The 17188-nt window shown below is 45.8% G+C and overlaps 1 protein-coding gene across 1 annotated transcript in view; it reads right to left on the bottom strand.

The window, feature by feature from the left end:
- The window catches only part of LOC136760082 (connector enhancer of kinase suppressor of ras 2), a 111018-nt gene that overhangs the window by 54227 nt on the left and 39603 nt on the right, over nt 1-17188 (bottom strand). The window contains exons 3-7 of the mRNA XM_066715329.1: nt 10589-10791; nt 8709-8796; nt 6019-6060; nt 3266-3385; nt 2676-2735 (exon numbers count right to left, since the gene is read on the bottom strand). Coding sequence (XP_066571426.1) covers nt 2676-2735; nt 3266-3385; nt 6019-6060; nt 8709-8796; nt 10589-10791 — 513 coding nt within the window. The remainder of the gene's footprint in view (nt 1-2675; nt 2736-3265; nt 3386-6018; nt 6061-8708; nt 8797-10588; nt 10792-17188) is intronic.

Genomic DNA, 17188 nt, shown 5'->3' with positions numbered 1-17188 from the left:
CCCTTGAATCGTTAGTTGTATCTGTAGTTTACATCCATCTGCATTTCCATATCGATCGATGCGCACAGGTGCCAGCTGAATGCATTCACACTCTTCAACCGAAACAACACAATTTGGCAATTGACGTTGCAATAAATATTGTCCACTACAAACTATACGTATTAATCAGGGGAAATCTTTACACAGTGCAGTGAACACTGACTAGGACCCTGGAGGAGACCACTTACAATCAGGAGGGTGGACACAGCTGCCATTTCTACAGTGCAGCAACATATTTATGTCAGTAATATCTCCACCAGCAAATCAGAAGGACGAGGAGACAAGACACACACCTCCCCTATGATCAGCCAGGAATCACAATCAGCTCTAAATGAAAGTAAAGAGCTTTCATGTTTAAATGTTTGCACAATGCCAGAGGTGCAGCACATTAGAGCAGGTTGTGGTTCCAGGCTGATCAGACAGAAGTTGCTGTCTACATGTCTCTCTGCTTCCCTGGTGGAGACCTTGTATTATATATTTATCTATTTATTTGCTTGTTTGTTTATTTTCTGGACATGGAACCCCGAGATTGAAACTAAACGTGGCATACTGCTGTAGTGCTGGCACTTCTACAGCTTCCAACACAACTCCATATTGGTGTCTGTATCCACATATGCTTATGGGTGCTGTTGGCTCCAGTACTATGTTTTGTCTGTGTGATGTATTACATAATGTATTGTTTTACACAGAAGTCAGGGCCACCCCAGTGATGGTCAGTTCTTACAAAGCAGGGGAGCTACTGGGCCAAGAGAGCCCTGCTCACCCAGGAGACGTGCAGCAGGCTGCTCATGGTGACAGGGCTGCCTAGCTCATTCCTCAACCTGTGTGAATGAACAAACCCACAGTGACAGGCCCGGTCTGCAGCGGGGAACAGACCCTGTCACACTCGGCTGCACTGAGTGAGCTACACTAGCTGGAAGTGTCAAGCGCAGAGATGCACACTGACACAGACACCTCTCCACCCCTCTCTCTCTCTCTCTCTCTCTCTCTCTCCCTCTCTCTTTCTCCCTCTCTCTTTCTCCCTCTTCCCATAGCCATCCTGAGGGGTCAGTCTCCCAGGTAACGGCATGGTTGCTTAGCAACAGGAGTCGCTACTTTCATACTTTCACAGCCAATCAGGATCAGCAGGAAGGCAGCAACTGAGCCCCTTCGATTGTAAACGAGGGAGATGGGCGGAGCTCACTGTCACTCACTGCTGTTAGAGATGGCCAGGTGCATGTATTATAGGCATTAGTCACAGGTACAGAGGTGGGTGAGACACCCACACTGCCCCCCTGTCGAGAGAAACCCAGAATACCATGCGAAGAGTTACAAAGGAGAAGAGGCCATTCAACCTGTGATGCTCCTTTCCACGCTGGCAGCTCAACAACTCTCTGGCTTTATATACCGGGGTAAGCAGAGCAGTGAGAGCCCCTCTATAGACCCTGCCCTGAGTTCATAGAGAAAAGTAAATTAATTAATTAATTAATTAATTAATTGATAAACATGCAGGTGGTAAATCTAAAGAAAACAAAAACCTTTTCTTTCCTTTACAATGTGATAATTATTTGCTAAATCCTAATTGCTTTGGCTCTCAACTCCTGCTTCTGCTTTGAGCTGCATGCTAGACATAATGGTGGGGGGGGCAAGTCAGTGTTAGCCCTCGTGGCAGAACAGCATGCTACACTAGCCATGTTCCAGTTTACAGAACCCTCTGTGACATCTTCACCAGGGGAACACAAATAAATAAAAGACAGAACGCGGTCTGCAGGATGCCTGGTCTGAGTGCACGGATTAACTTGTTTTCCCGAACAGACAAGATAGCCACAGAGCACGGTGTCAGGTGCCAAGAACACACTTCCCCTCTGTGCAGCATGGGGCTCCTATATTTCTTTTCCATTTTTATTTTTTTTGTTTTGTTTTGTTTTTAAATGGCGCTGTCGCATGTCGCGCACCTGCCAAGGCTATTATCAATGCCCACGCTTGAAACGCAGGGAGATCCCTGGCAGTGGAGCTTCTCATGACTGTACTGGAGAGATTTCCTGGCAAAACCGGCTCTTGTGCGAGCCAGCCCTGCGTGCACGGCTACACCGAAACCTGTCAGGAAGCGGCTGGCTGCGGAACAACGATGCAGCAGGGGGGTCACCTGCCAAAACCCGAGGGGCAGCACAGAGCACTATGTCTGTGGGACTGGCAGGAGGAACACTGACAAGGAAGAGGCAGGGAAGGGGGAGAGGACTCTCTACTATGCACTGGCTTGTTTTGTTAAATCTTTAAAAAAAACTAAGAGACCTTTTTGGCAGATGATATCTGATCATGATGTTGTCAGGGAACTCCCTACCCTGAATGAGGTTATATGTCCCTGATGCTCTGCACATGGCTTCCCACAGGCTGTTGATGAGATTTAGGTCTAAGGTTAGCATTGTGGTTAAGACTAGGATTAGTGTTCAGGTTAAATGGTAGGGACAGGGCTATGGCCCGGATAAGCGCTATTAGGGGTATGTTTAAGATGAGGTTAAGGTTAGGCAACAGGATGGACAGTGCAGAATACGTCCCCTAGGTGCACACCCATCTGGAGGGAGTCTGGGGTCAGGGTAGACCTCCACCCACTCAGAGCAGAGACAGGGCCTGGGGCCTGGAAGGCAGGGCACACTTACATTCTCTGTGGTCCCTGTGATGACGTGGAGTCCATCATATGTTGACTTGATGTACATCCCCTGATCCCGTGTAGAGAAACAGAGAGAGAGAGAGAGAGAGAGAGAGAGAGAGAGAGAGAGAGAGAGAGAGAGAGAACCAAGACCAAGAATGAAAAACACAGCATTATTATAGGAATACTTTCAAAGAATAACCAGCCTAGTTGCTTGTGATATCTGGAGGCACAGAGGCTGGGGGGGTGCTACTCTGTGTTGCCTCAAAGCCGTATCGTGTCTGTGTCACAGCCATAGTTAGCAGACACAGACGGCAGGTCAGGCTGGAGTTTAGGCCTCTGCAACCAGATGCAGGAATCCCAGGGCAGGCACGCAGGAAGAAAGGAAGATAGGCAGTCAGGCAGACAGGCAGACAGGGGCAGCATGCACTGCTGCGGGGGGAGGTCAACACGATTCACTTCTAAGAAAAAGTAAAAGCTCTGAGGTCAGGCAATTAACAAACAAATCTGGAGCAATATGATCCTTTGTGCATTTGTTTATATGTGTGTGTATGGACACACTGGACACAGTAAGAGAGTGATTTGGGGGGGTAAACATACCAGGCCTTCACTGGGCATGATGTTAGTTAGGTGCACCACTCCCAGATGAGCTGACTGCGAAACAAGGGAATCGGAGGAGAGAGAGATGATGTGGTCACAGATTCCAGACAGGGTTTTACACTGTGAAGAGAGAGAAACAGAGAGAGAGGGTGAGACACACACACAACTGATGTCACAGACTGCAAAAGTCAGATGCCACAGTTGAAAGAATGTGCTTACAGCATTAAGGTGCAGAGATTTATATCATCAATGTCAATGCTGTGGTGCTTTCAGGTCTGTATACTGATATCTGATTATCCTCAGCACTTTTGGAAACACCATGTGGAGAAAAACCTATATGCAATAAAATATATTTATTTTAAATAATAATACAGATAACTTGCTGGATTCTTCCTCTGTATTATTCTGCGTTTCTGTATTTTTCTTGTCCTAGCTGTTAATAGTCTGTTCCTCACAGTGAAATCTACACTTAATCAGGAGAGGTAAATCTCCTGCTCGTTTTCCCTGAATTATGAGGGCGATCTCCACAACACCAGCACCTCTATGTCTGCCTGTATTTATGCACCAAGGGGTAAAATTAACAAACAAACCAATAAATAAATAATGACTGCAGGAAGCTATCTGCAAATCTGACCTGATTTTTTACATGAGCTAGGATTATGCTTGTCTTTTGTGTTTCTGCAGGAGTCCTCCACACACTGGCTGCTAAGCAGTGTCTTCAGGCACTAAACAGCCCCACTTAAAAAGATGTGCTCAACATCTAAGTATGATTATTATGAATTACTATTATCTATAATAGTAGTAGTATTGTACCACCAGTTTTCTAATAGTAATAATAGTTCTAGTAGCAACAACAGTAGAAGTAGTTATAGGAGTGTTTTTGGACTCAGCCAGACTGGTGATTTTATTTTTTGGGAGCCAGTTTCTGCACTGCTGTCCCATTCAAAGCTGTCACTGATACTGCAGGGATGGACGAAAATAATCTGGAGATATTTATATTTAAAAAGCCTATTTTTAGAAGCAGCTCGAACTGCGAACCTCATTCCAGCCAAAGATAAAAGCAGTTTCTAGAGCCATCTTTAAACTAGCAACCAGATTCAATATGGAGTAGAGCAGCTAGGACTTAGGCTGACAGATGTCACTTATAACACTATCAGGACCTGCCTGAGAGTATGGTGCACATCTATGCACTTCAAACACAGATACACAACATCACTACACACACACAGCCAACACACACAGCAGCTCGCAGCCTCTCATACAGAACTGCAGCCACGCCCAGCCCAGCCACTTTTTCTCTTTTCTGTCAATCTCATTTGCTCTCACTCTTTCTCCCTCACTCTCTCTCTTTCCCTCCCTCACTCACTCACTCGTCATCTGACTGCTGTAGGCAGTAGTCCCAAGAGGCCTGGGAAGCAGCAGCGAGGTTTTGCATTATTGAACACAAACTGCCAACAGAGGAGCTTAAAAATGCTGTTTTAAAGAAATATGCAGCCGTGCTAAAATAAATAACCCATATACCTGCTCAACGTGCCTCACAGAGCAGGCAGGCAGGCCCGACATGCCCAACCCATGCAGAAATCACAAAGTTGCCACCTTCAGACATGGCACTGTGTCAAGCTCCAGGGCGAAGACACGATCTCCAATATCACCTCACCTACACAACAGTCGCACACAAAATACGCAGACACACACACACGCACACACAAACTGTTAAGACATGTCCTACTGCTATCGCATGAGGCTATAGGCATTAGAACACGGAAGATCTGATAGGAAATACTTTTTGATGCTTTTTCTCTTCCCCCTCTCCATCTACGGTGATATGGATACGCGTGTTTCCATATGCAGCAAAGCACTCCTCGATGGACCCGTGCACCAAGCAAAGAAGAACTCATCCAACTTATCAGGGAGCTGTTAATAAAATCTGCAACACTAATTTACAACGCGGCACAGAATGAGTAACTCCCAGTCAGGCAGAAGTGTACATCACACAGCACGCAGCATGACAGAGCAGTTTAACCTCACCCAACACGCTTACCGCCACAGAGCTGTGTGATTCCTTGTGCATGTTACAGCTTCCTGACCTTTCTTATCACACATGCAGGGGCAGTAAAGCCGGGCTGTTCATACCTGCCCATACGCTATAGAGGCTACACTTGTATACCCTGGAAGAGACATTATATCAGCTGTCTCACTCCACAGGGGGATATCAGTGCTGCTGGTGCCTTCTGACTGGTGAATTGACACCCCTTAATGAAAGTGACCGCGGCAATTCTGCATGGTGAATTCACACTTACAGTGCAGGGGTTGGGTCTAAATATTTTGCGCAGTTCAGGTCATATGGGGGCACAGAAGCAGGCCATGTGTAGATGAATGTGTAGTGTTGCTGACTAATGTGCTGCAACTTCCTCTGCGAGTTTGCAGTCTGGGTGAAGGTGCACTGTTGTCCAGTGCCAGCCAGTCCATGGGCCAGGCCTCAGCTGACCTGGTCCCAACTCTCCATACAAGACACTGGGATCAGGGGGACCTCTCGCTTCAGCACAAGAATATGGGTGCACACACAGGCACTGACAGAGAGTGTATGAGAAGTATGGATTTGCCTGGAAGGAAAATACCTCTAAAATACCTAATATACTGGAATGCATGTCAAATCCATTGAAACATTAAAATAACGGTATTGCCCATTATATAGAAGAAAAAGTTATTTATTTGTAATATGGGGCTCAAAGTGTCCACAGTAGCCAACTTACCACATGCAGGATCTTGTTTTCGGTCTCATACACAGTACAATCCTGCAAGAGAAACAAGAAGAGATGAGAAGATCACAAACAGAGAAAGATCAGGGGCATTGAGAAGGAGAGGTGTTGAGAGTTTTGAGCCTGTCCGTGTCCACCGACCTGCAATTTTAATAATTAATCCTGAAAAAAATAATAAAAATAATATATATTCAACCCAAAACATATAACTGTAATACCACAAGAAAGAAACATAATTCCAGTTCCTTTAGCATATTCTAGCCACACAAGCACAGCCTTTGTCACAAAAACTATCATTTGCAATAAGAAATCATAATGCATAACGTACAAAAAACAATCACAGTGACACAGTCCAGGCAATGTACTATAGTGTTACTGCAGAATCCTGAACTAGGCCAACAACTCTCTACCCCATCCTCTCCCATCTGGAATGATGCTCTGCAGTGAAAACATGCTGCAAAGCCTGTCCTTGGCTGAGCTCAGGGGGGGGCAGAGACATGGGGCCCAGCTCCACACCACTGTTCCCACAAAACAGGGGCCCGAGATGCCCCGCAGATACAATAGCACCAAAATCATTACAAACACACCACCAGCTGACCAACACTGAGCACGTGAACAGAGGACTTAATTAACCTTGTGAGTCAAGGCCAGAAAACACTGCATGGAAATGCTGAAGCTGTCGACATTTACATTGAAATCAGTCTCTGTTTTCGGAACATGCACATATGTGTGTGTATATATATATTTAGACATATAAATAATACCTTATTTCTTCATTTATTTTGTATATGTATATACATTTCTCATATTATTTATAGTTATAATAGTTTTCTCTTGGCAAAGGATATTTTCAAGGAAGCCCCTCTGGGAGCAGTCAGCCCAGGCCCTGACAGTTCTGTCAGTCTCACCTCTCCCTCACAGAGGCAATGGTGCAAGCAGAGACAGAGACAGAGACAGAGACAGAGAGAGTGAGAGAGAGATGGGGGGGAGAGGGGGAGTGGTGGAGGAGAGGGGGGAGAGAGAGCGAGAGAGAAAGAGAGAGGAGTGGGGAGAGAGATAGAGAGGAGCACGAGTTACTAAAAGAGAGGGAATGGTAGATGGGAGGAGGGACAGTGAGAGAGAGTAAAAAAGGTTAACAGAATTGTCTTTCCCTGCATTTGGAGGACAAGAACAGCCCCTGACAGCGGTGATTCCCTCTCTGCCCTTGCCCCCCTGAATGTTGCTGCTCCCTAAGACACTCTCACATCACAGGGAACAGCAACTGGAAGAACCATGAAGGACTGTGTGTGTTAGTGTGTGAGTGTGTGTGTGTGTGTGTCTCGGTGTGGGTCAGCAGAGCACGACCTGCCTCTTCACATGATCCCTGATGAGATTAAACGATATCTGCTCATTTTAAGTAGATGCAAAAAGGAAAAGAGAGAGAGGGTGTGTGTGTGTGTGTGTGTGTGCATGTGCGTGTGTGTGTGTGTGTGTGTGTGAGAGAGAGAGAGAGAGAGAGAGAGAGAGAGAGAGAGAGAGAGAGAACCACGTCAGGAGGAGAAATTGTGCCTAAGGCTCTGAAGTAAAATTCTATTCTCTTGTAGCTGAAGTCTCTTTTGGATGAGTTCAGAAACAACATCAAAGGGGCTATCATCATTATAATTGAGCATGAAGGTGCAACACACCCTTATTGCCTGCGCTTATTTCTGCACACACCCAGAGATAGCTCCTCTTCCTCTGGCTGGCACTGACAGCTCAGCTTCATCAAGAAAAAATATTGAAGAAAAAAATAACTCCCTTCTTTGGTTTATTTATTTATTTATTTAGCCTGTCTGCTGACTGTCAGGCCAAGCTCTTTCACATTCACACCATCACCAGCACCTCCACCCACTCGCACCACACAGACGGCCTGCCTTGCGCTGGAGGGATCGGCAAGGGTGGTGAGTCACACACCCCACACTGCTCGGTCTGCGTGCGCCTGTCTGTGAGCGTCAGGGTGCGCAGCGGAGGAAATCCCAGCCGGCCATGGCGGGAACGCTGTCTCTCTCAGAGTGTCATTTCCCTCCTCTGCCCCCTTCCCTAAAATGACTGAGAATAGGACACCATACACAAGGGTGGGAGATGGGTTCAGTCTGACTCTGGGGCTTGAATAATTGTATTAATTTATTTATATTTTATAGTGGTGGAGTGGTAGCTATCCAGCTCTGGTCGCGGGCAGCATGCTTTTGCATTGCTGACTTGAAACAGTCAGTCAGTAGGGAGAGTGAGAACATGTTCTTTTTGCACTTAATTAACTGGAACTGGCACCAAATGAACACAAAACAAAACTCCTACATTACAGAAGCAGGCTGAAGACCAGATCTACACTGACACCCTCTAACTGACGCATGCTCCCGTTCTCAGGGCCCAAAACCTGAGGCACTGCACAGCCATTCAGGCCCTCTGTCCTCCTAAAAGGCTAAAGGCAGCTGCTGGCGAGTGTGGAAGTTGGTTGGAAGTTGGCGAGTCTGTTAATTTGAGCAAAGACACACACTCGCCTGTGCGTCTCCTTATGCTGCCACCTGCATGCTGAGCTCTGCAGCTTCAAGGGCGCGACAAAACATTTTACATTGTGCAATGTGCAAAGCAGCTAGAGCTCCACTCATTTGTATTTGCAATCATGGTTAATTATTTATTCCCTGTTTATTATATTTGTATTTTATTACCTGTTGCACTATAGTTGTTAATTCCAGGCACAGTTGTACAATGTTGTTTTTCAGCAGAGAGTACTCTGTCACGCTGACAAACGGAGACCTGGCAGAGAAGAACAGAAAAAGGGAGTTTGAGACAATGCATCCATCGTGCCTTCATCAGGAGACGCACATTACTGCCCCTCACTAATGGGACTAAAGGACTAATTAATCTAGTCAGGAGGGGCAGGATTACCTCCCATCCATCCCCACAGATATATCTTGGGCTTTTTGGCTAGTCCTATGCAAGGACATATTTCTCTCTCTTTCTATGTATATATATTTACGTGCACAAATGACAAACAGAAACATACATATAGATTATAATCCAAATGCCAGAGGGACACCAATGGACAGAAATACACTGAAGGACACAAAGGGACAAAGATGTATAAAGATTATAAAGACAGTAAAACAAATAGATCTATATATTGATAAAGACAAACACAAAGCGCAAACACAGATAAAGACAAGACAGATACAGTTAGGTCCATAAATATTTGGACAGTGACACAATTGTCATCATCTTGGCTCTATACGCCACCACAATGGATTTTAAAGGAAACAATCATCCTTAATTTGAGCATAGTTACATCCAAATTGGGTGAACGGTGTAGGAATTACACCCATTTTTATATATGGTCCCCCAATTTTAGGGGCCCAAAAGTATTTGGACAAACTAACATAATCATGAATTAAATTGTGAGTTTCAATACTTGGTTGCAAATCCTTTGCAGTCAATGACTGCCTGAAGTCTGGAACCCATAGACATCACCAGATGCTGGGTTTCTTCCCTGGTGATGCTCTGCCAGGCCTGCACTGCAGCTGTCTTTAGTTCCTGCTTGTTCTTGGGGTGTTTTGCCTTCAGTTTTGCCTTCAGCAAGTGAAATGCTGCTCAATTGAATTCAGGTCAGGTGATTGATTTGGCTAATGCAGAACATTCCACTTCTTCACCTTAAAGAAGTGGTGAGGTGGTATGCTTCGGATCATGAGCAGTTCCTTCCCTTCTCCACACTCTTCTCTTCCCATCGTTCTGGTACAAGATGATCTTCATCTCATCTGTCCATAGGATGTTGTTCCAGAACTGTACAGGGTTCTTTAGATGTTTTTTTGGCAAACTCTAATCTGGTCTTCTTGTTTCCTGTTTACATCTTGTGGTAAACCCTCTGTATTTACTGTGATGAAGTCTTCTCATGAGTGTTGACTTTGACACAGATAAGCCTACCTCCTGGAGGGTGTTCTTGATCTAGCCAACTGTTGTGAAAGGTTTTTTCTTCACCATTCTTCTGTCATCCACCACAGTTGTTTTCCGTGCTCTTCCAGGCCTTTTGGTGTTCCCGAGCTCACCAGTGCATTCGTTCTTTTTAAGAATGTACCATATAGTTGATTTGGCCACACCTAATGTTTTTGCTATCTCTCTGGTTTGTTTTCATTTCTAAGGCAAAACTGAAGGCAAAAAACCCAAAGAACAAGCAGGAATTAAAGACAGCTGCAGTGCAGGCCTGGCAGAGCATCACCAGGGACAAAACCCAGCATCTGGTGATGACTATGGGTTCCAGACTTCATGGACTGCAAAGGATTTTACAATTTATTTCATGATTATGTTAGTTTGTCCAAATACTTTTGAGCCCCTAAAATTGGGGCGACCACATATAAAAATGGGTGTAATTCCTACACCAGTCACCCAAAATGATGAAAATTGTGTCACTGTCCAAATATTTATGGACCTAACTGTAGATACAGACAGAGAGATGAAGGTACAGATGGATATATAGACAGACCGAGAGACAGCAATAGAGACAGACGGACAGAGACGCACGCACAGCTCCAGGTGTGCGCCGGACGCAGAGCGGTACCTGTCCAGCCAGGCCAGCAGGTTCTTGGCCGCCCCAATGAGGTCCACCACGGAGGTCAAGAAGTCATTGGGCAGCCGGCGGGAGGCGCGCCCATCATAGTGGCCGCTACGCCGCCGGCCCGTGATGAAGTTCTGCAGGTTCTTTGCCGAGGCGTTGAGTTTGTGCGATAGGGTGCGCAGGTTCTCTGTCTCAAGGCCATAGTTCTGTAAAAAAGCAGAGACAGGGGGTTGGGGTGAACTGCACAGCACTGCACCATGTCTAATTAGAGGATGGCATAAAAACCATCTGCATGTGTGAACTTTGCATTTTTACTCAGCATGGGAGAAGAGGACATAATTCTGGTCTGCCACACACTGGTGTGACCAACCAGGGGTGAACCGAAGTGCAACAATGCAACTGGCCATGAGGCAAGTGTCCAGCAGACATCTGCTAACAGCAGCACCTCTTCAAACTGCAGTTGAATCCGAGCCGCCGATTTCATAACATTTTTTATTTCCACCTGAGCTCTTCATCAGTTCATTGAGGGGATTCTTACTTATTGAAATTAACCGAATTGTAGCCCCCTTGTCCCGGTCTGATCACAGGGAGGGATTTAAAGAAGAAGCTACCCAGGCTGTGGCCCCTCGGGACAATCTCAGCAGATCTTAATCAAACAAAACCACAACCACAAAAACAGCCCCCGATTCTCCAATTCTTAATTGTAGCAAAGGGAGACGCGAACAGCGAACACTGGGCGATGTGAAAATTTCAATGCAAGACTCACACAGACACACAGACTGCTGATTCACAAACACCACCGAATGCCAGTTTTTTTTATTTATTTATGGTTTATTATTATATGTACTTTTTTTACATAAACACTTGTTGCTAAGCTACCCGACACATTAGCACAGTTTCCTAGCTGCCCTTCAGAAGCGCTGCTTGGCGTGGGGAGAGTGTCGGTGCTCCTGTGTCCTGTTGCTGCTGGCACAGAGAGCAGCTCAGGCCACCACACAGTAAGCAGATATATTTAACCCATTACTGTCCAGGGTTGTGGCAGTGGGAGGGGAGAGAGAGGATGCGAGCGCATCTCTGTTATATAGGTGTGGAAATAAAGCATTGAGCGCCTGCCAGATGCTGCCGCCCTGCCAGCTGTAATTTTTGCAATGATGTTCCACCTCGTCACTGAAGGCAATCTCCAGGTTGTCCATCACATGCAAAGCGGCTAGCTGTCCCTTTCCACACCACCAGGACAGACTGTTTAGTCCTGGATGAGGAACCCTGATTAAGAGGTGGTGCAATTTTATAACTATTTTAATTTGCTTACCATCTAAACTGAAGAGTGTAATTGTAGTGACACTTTATTTATAAAAAATAAATAAACAGAACATGACAAAGACTAATTTGAGAGACATTTAAAAAATGTCATGCAGCATCACCAAGAAGATTGATTACAAATGTTTAGGCATGAATTGGTAAAACAGCAACAATGGCAACAAGTGAAGTATCACAATATGGTGTGTTGCCATACAGTAGCCCTGCAATTAAATCCTGAAACTCTTTAAACACCAGTTGGCTCCACAGACGTGGGCCTTTCAGACACAGTTAACATCAGCCCTGTGTCTCTGCTTCTTGTTTACCAAACTGTCATTGATGTTTGGTTTCAATGTCTATTTGCATCCTCCTCCTCAAGGCATCGGTCATACAGCAGCCTAGCTGCCACTGACAGGGGCATGTGTGCACACACACACTCACGCGCACACCCATCCACACAAACACACACACAGACTCACAATCTCACACACACACTCTCATATACAAACACATATACAAACATACACGCACACATTCCACCTCACCTCTCAAATTGCTCTGCCCCCTGAATTATCTGCTGAGAGAAACACAGCGAAGCCTGATTGTTTCCAGGTGGTAGGACAGGCAAGGAGGCCTGCTGTGCACAGCCTGCAGCACAGCAGCTTTCTCTGGGAACCAGGTCGAGTGCCACGGGTGTGAAGAGCTGGGTCCAGGGAGCTCACAAGGGCTCAGAGCTCTCTCAGCAGCAATCTGACAGGCTGGCCCTGACAGACTGACAGACTGACAGCTATCTTACTCGGCAGCAAACTGAGCCTCCAGCCCGGTCACCATGGCAGCTACTGATATCTGCCGACACCTGCCATGCTTCTCCCATCCCTAGCCCCAGACACACACACATACACACATACACACACACCACACACACAGGCACATGAACCAACACACACACATACACACACACACACACACACACACACAGACAAACACAAACACACACTTACAGACACATAGACTAACACACAGACACTCCACCCCCACGCTCCTCCTGGCTTGCCTCAGTGTTTCAGTTCTTTTCTGTGCTGTGTGTGTAACATGCCCATTAGCTGCCAAAAGCAATAACGAAATGTGTTAAACACTGCCCAAGACGTGCCAGCACTGACATCTACACAACCTGCTCATGTTTCTGTGCAGCACTGGTCAATACCGCAATGCTTCTGACTGCAGAACATAAAGATCACTGAACTGGATTAAAAACAACAACAAAAACTTTTAAAAACAACACAAACAGAAACACCGTATTTCACCCCCAACTCAGTTGTGTGCTCAGTAAACTATGGGAAACTACAGCTCATTCCATGAAAAGCCCTCTACAAGGCTGTGCTTCATCTTCTGGCTGCTTTAGCCATCTTGGCTAAATTTCAGAGAGTTGCTTGGAGAGTTCTGGGTTAAGAAACTGTTAAGTCTTGGAAACAAAATACAGCAAACTCAAAAACATTCCTGCTTCTGCCAGCAGGGGGTGAGGAGAGAGAGCATCTCTGGTGAAACCAGGTGGAGATGGAGTCCCATGAGTGCTGGGCACAAAGAGGGGTGAAAAGCTCTTCCTGCAGAAGGTTCCCAACACTCTGAGCTATAAGATGCTGGATCTGCTTCCAAAATCTAGACTACAGGCAGATTGGAGAGAGCGCCATCACCATCTCATTGACATGAGGACCATTTCAGGGAAACTCATCTGTGTGCTTGTCGTCCTCATCAGGGTCTTAACCTGACTGCAGCTCTGGTGGACATTCCTGCAGTCCACTCTCCCTCAAACCTTGAGACTTGAAATCCGTAGATTAGGGCCTAATTAATTTATTTCAATTGACTTAAATCCTTATATGAACTGTAACTCAGTAAAATCTTTGAAATTGTTGCATGTTGACTTTATATTTTTGTTCAGTATATATTGCAATATATATATATATATATACACACAAACACATCTTTTTTTTGGGAGGGAGTGGGGGGGGCGGCAGAGAAAGGGATCATTTTCACTGACGGTCCCCAGCGAGACATTTTGCTTAATTAATCAAAAATTAATAGTGGCAAATTCTCCCAGCTTGCAGGAATGAATGACAGTCTGGAGAACGCTGTATTTTTAGAATCCATCCCCTTCTTTTCCCTCTGACGTAATGATCCAAGTTTAGCTGTTCTGCTCTGGTCTACTGCCCCATTTAAAAGGGATGACTAAAGGCCCACTTCACCCGCCATAGTGGGTAGCAGGGAGTGGGAGGGGGAAGATGGGGGCAAACAGTTGGGGGGTGCTAGCTTAGTGCAAAAGAATCACATGCCACGGGTGAGATGTTCCACAGGGCTACAGTGTAGTGTCACAGTTCTGTCAGTTTTTCAGTCCACCCTGAACAATTAACAACAGTGCCTAACTCAGCCAGGGATGTGCGGGGGGGTGGGACACAACCACTGCCCCTTTGGTCCACAGAGCCCAACTGATGAACTCACCGATGGTTCCACTGGAGCAGTTCAACCACATTCCCCTGACCTAAAATATCTGCTGGACTGACTGGGCTAGACTATTGTGGAATGTGCTGGACTGGACAGAGCTGAAGTTCCAGAGACCAGAGGTGTGTTACCGTCATTGGTATGGAGGACATAGATGATAAATTCAGCACACAATTTCAACAGGTTCATGTCCTCCTACTCTTATGATTGCAACGGCTGCACTGTGCCATGCCACGTGTCCCTCTGCCGACTGCGCCTGGGGACTGGTGCAGAGGCAGAACTCCAAGACATGACAGAGCTGGAGGGGCAGAACTAGTGTGTGGGGGGGGGCACTGGGGGCACAGGGCAGTATTTCACACTGTCCCAAACCACTGCTGACCCACTATGAACACGTGGCGTGTGCACTGCGAGAAACTCATATTCAATTATTATTTGGTATGTGTGTGTGTGTGTGTGTGTGTGTGTGTGTATTTGCATGTCTATGTGTGTATGAGTGTTCCATCTATCAGTGTATGTCTGTGAGTCTCAGCGTGCATGTGTGTGTGTCCGTGTATGTATGTGAGAGTTAGTGTGAGTGTGCATGTGTGTCCCAGTGTGTGTATTTATGTGTGTGTCTATGTGAGTGTATGTCAGTGAGTGTGTGTGAATGCCTGTGTGTGTGTGTACATGTGTGTGAGTGCCTGTGTGTGATCTAATGACTGTGCCGGCTGGAGGGCTTGATTTCAATGCTTCCAAAGCTCCTTCTCTTCCATTCCCCATCCTGCTTCACCAGTTGCCTTGGTAACTTGCCGCTGCGCCACACTTCAATGTGCCGAGGCCGCTGTTTGAACCACTCTCCTACTACACAGCACATCCTCTCCTTCTTCTCCGTCTTTATTCAGAATATCACAGTGCTCCCCTCAGTGCCGAGTCCAGGCCAGATCCCTGGTCAGAGTGCCAAGCACCGTCCATCAGGCACTGCATAATTTAGCCAGTCGTGTGCCCTGTATGTGCCGGGAGGGGGTTGTGGTAGGCTATTCAGCATTAAGGTGCTGGCATTAAACATAACAACCAGAAAGCACGCACGCAACCACACACACACACCAACATGCACACAAAGAATTCCCTAATAATTGGAATCAATACTTTGTATCTGCAGCTGAGCCGGCCCCAGTGCTGCTTTACTCTGTTCAGGAGGGGTGGCTGTTCACTCAGACTATATTTTTGGAAGGTCCAGTCTCTCCTTAGCCAGGCTTTTTATACAGATGCTACACTCTCTCACTTAATATGCAAATTCCCCCTCACCCCCCACATCACCCCTTCCTCTCTCCCCTCCATCCCTCTGTTACAGCCTTTTAATCAGGCATTTGAGAGAGGGGGGCAGCGGAGTGGAGCGCCTGTAAGAGGAGTCAGCACTGACGCTCAGAGCACCTGCTGATCCGGCAACGTGCGGCAGAGAGATAACGTCACCATTTCCCACAGCCCCCGACCCTGCTGCCATAATCTCACCAGCTCCCTCTCACTTCCCTCCAATTTTTTCCTGAGTGGGAAAAATCATCTTCTGTCCTGTTTTAGGGGGGGTGCTTTTCAATTCCCATTCACAATCCTCCCACGATCCCAAATGATTTCCAAATCAATAACTAAACAAACAAACAAATAAATAAATTACTGCATAAATACTGCAAATTAGAAGCAAGTCATCTTTCTTCTCTCCCAATTCGATGAGCAGACGCAGACGCCAGGAAGCCGTTGCTTTGATTTCACCGCCTGGAATAATGAACAGACGATGTGCCCTGTTCAGGCCTGGCTGCTCAAAGGCCAGCTTTCCATCCCCACTGCCCCAACGTGAAGACTGCAGCTCTGCATTATTATTATTATTATTTGCTTTCACAGTAATTTCTGATAATCTCTTGGAAAAGAGAAGATTCCTTATTTTTCATCTCCAGTGAGGATTATGCACTCCAAACATGTACAGGTGCCACTAGGGTCTGAGTGCTCACTGGGGCCCTTCAGGGATCTGAGGTGGTGTCAGTGGAATAATGCCCCGCAAACAGAGTCCTAGTCCCAGTCAGTCAGGCTCTCAGGCCCTGTCAACACTATGTATTTAAACCATATTAGCTGTCTTTTAACTGACCTAAAAGTGATAAATACAGTTGCATCTACACTACAGAAAGTTTTAAAGAGAATAGGACAGGCACTTGAGAACCAGACTCCAGACAACCTCAGGGGGCAGGCTACAGTCCGGTTCTGAATTAGATCAAATCAAGTAGTGTGGTTAATCAGAAATGTGGATGGCATAATACCAATCTAATTTTGGTTCGTGTCCTACACAATACAAAAATGCTGAGTTATGTTTGGCACAAAGGCACTGCAAATACTGACCAACAGGGAAGCAAACTTATATAAAACATAGAAATAAAACATATTATATAAAACAGTATTATAATATGATGGACAGATGAGCAACATGGTATGCTACTGTATTTAGTGTGTCTTGTGTAAACTGTAAGTCACCCTGGATAAGGGCGTCTACTAAGATATAATAATAATAATAATAATAATAATAATAATAATAATAATAATAATAATAATAATAATAATGCCAAAATTGTGGAGCCTATGCCAAAACCTTTCTTGCAATATTGATGACAAGTTACATTAGAAGCATGTGATCTGGGACTTCATCATTGCATGTTTGTAAACAGACTTGCATGCTGGGATACTATATCATGTGGTTTGAGGAACTGTCAACTGATGCAGTAATCCAGACTGAACATGCAGTATTTCCTCTGTGTGGCACTTTGATCTGGACTATGGTATGGTTCTCAGGATCAG

The sequence above is a fragment of the Amia ocellicauda genome, chromosome 10 (assembly GCF_036373705.1).
Source record: "Amia ocellicauda isolate fAmiCal2 chromosome 10, fAmiCal2.hap1, whole genome shotgun sequence".
In the NCBI taxonomy this organism is placed as follows: domain Eukaryota; kingdom Metazoa; phylum Chordata; class Actinopteri; order Amiiformes; family Amiidae; genus Amia; species Amia ocellicauda.
The sequence above is the reverse complement of the archived record's forward strand: the minus strand, read 5'-3'. Positions and strand labels throughout refer to the sequence as shown.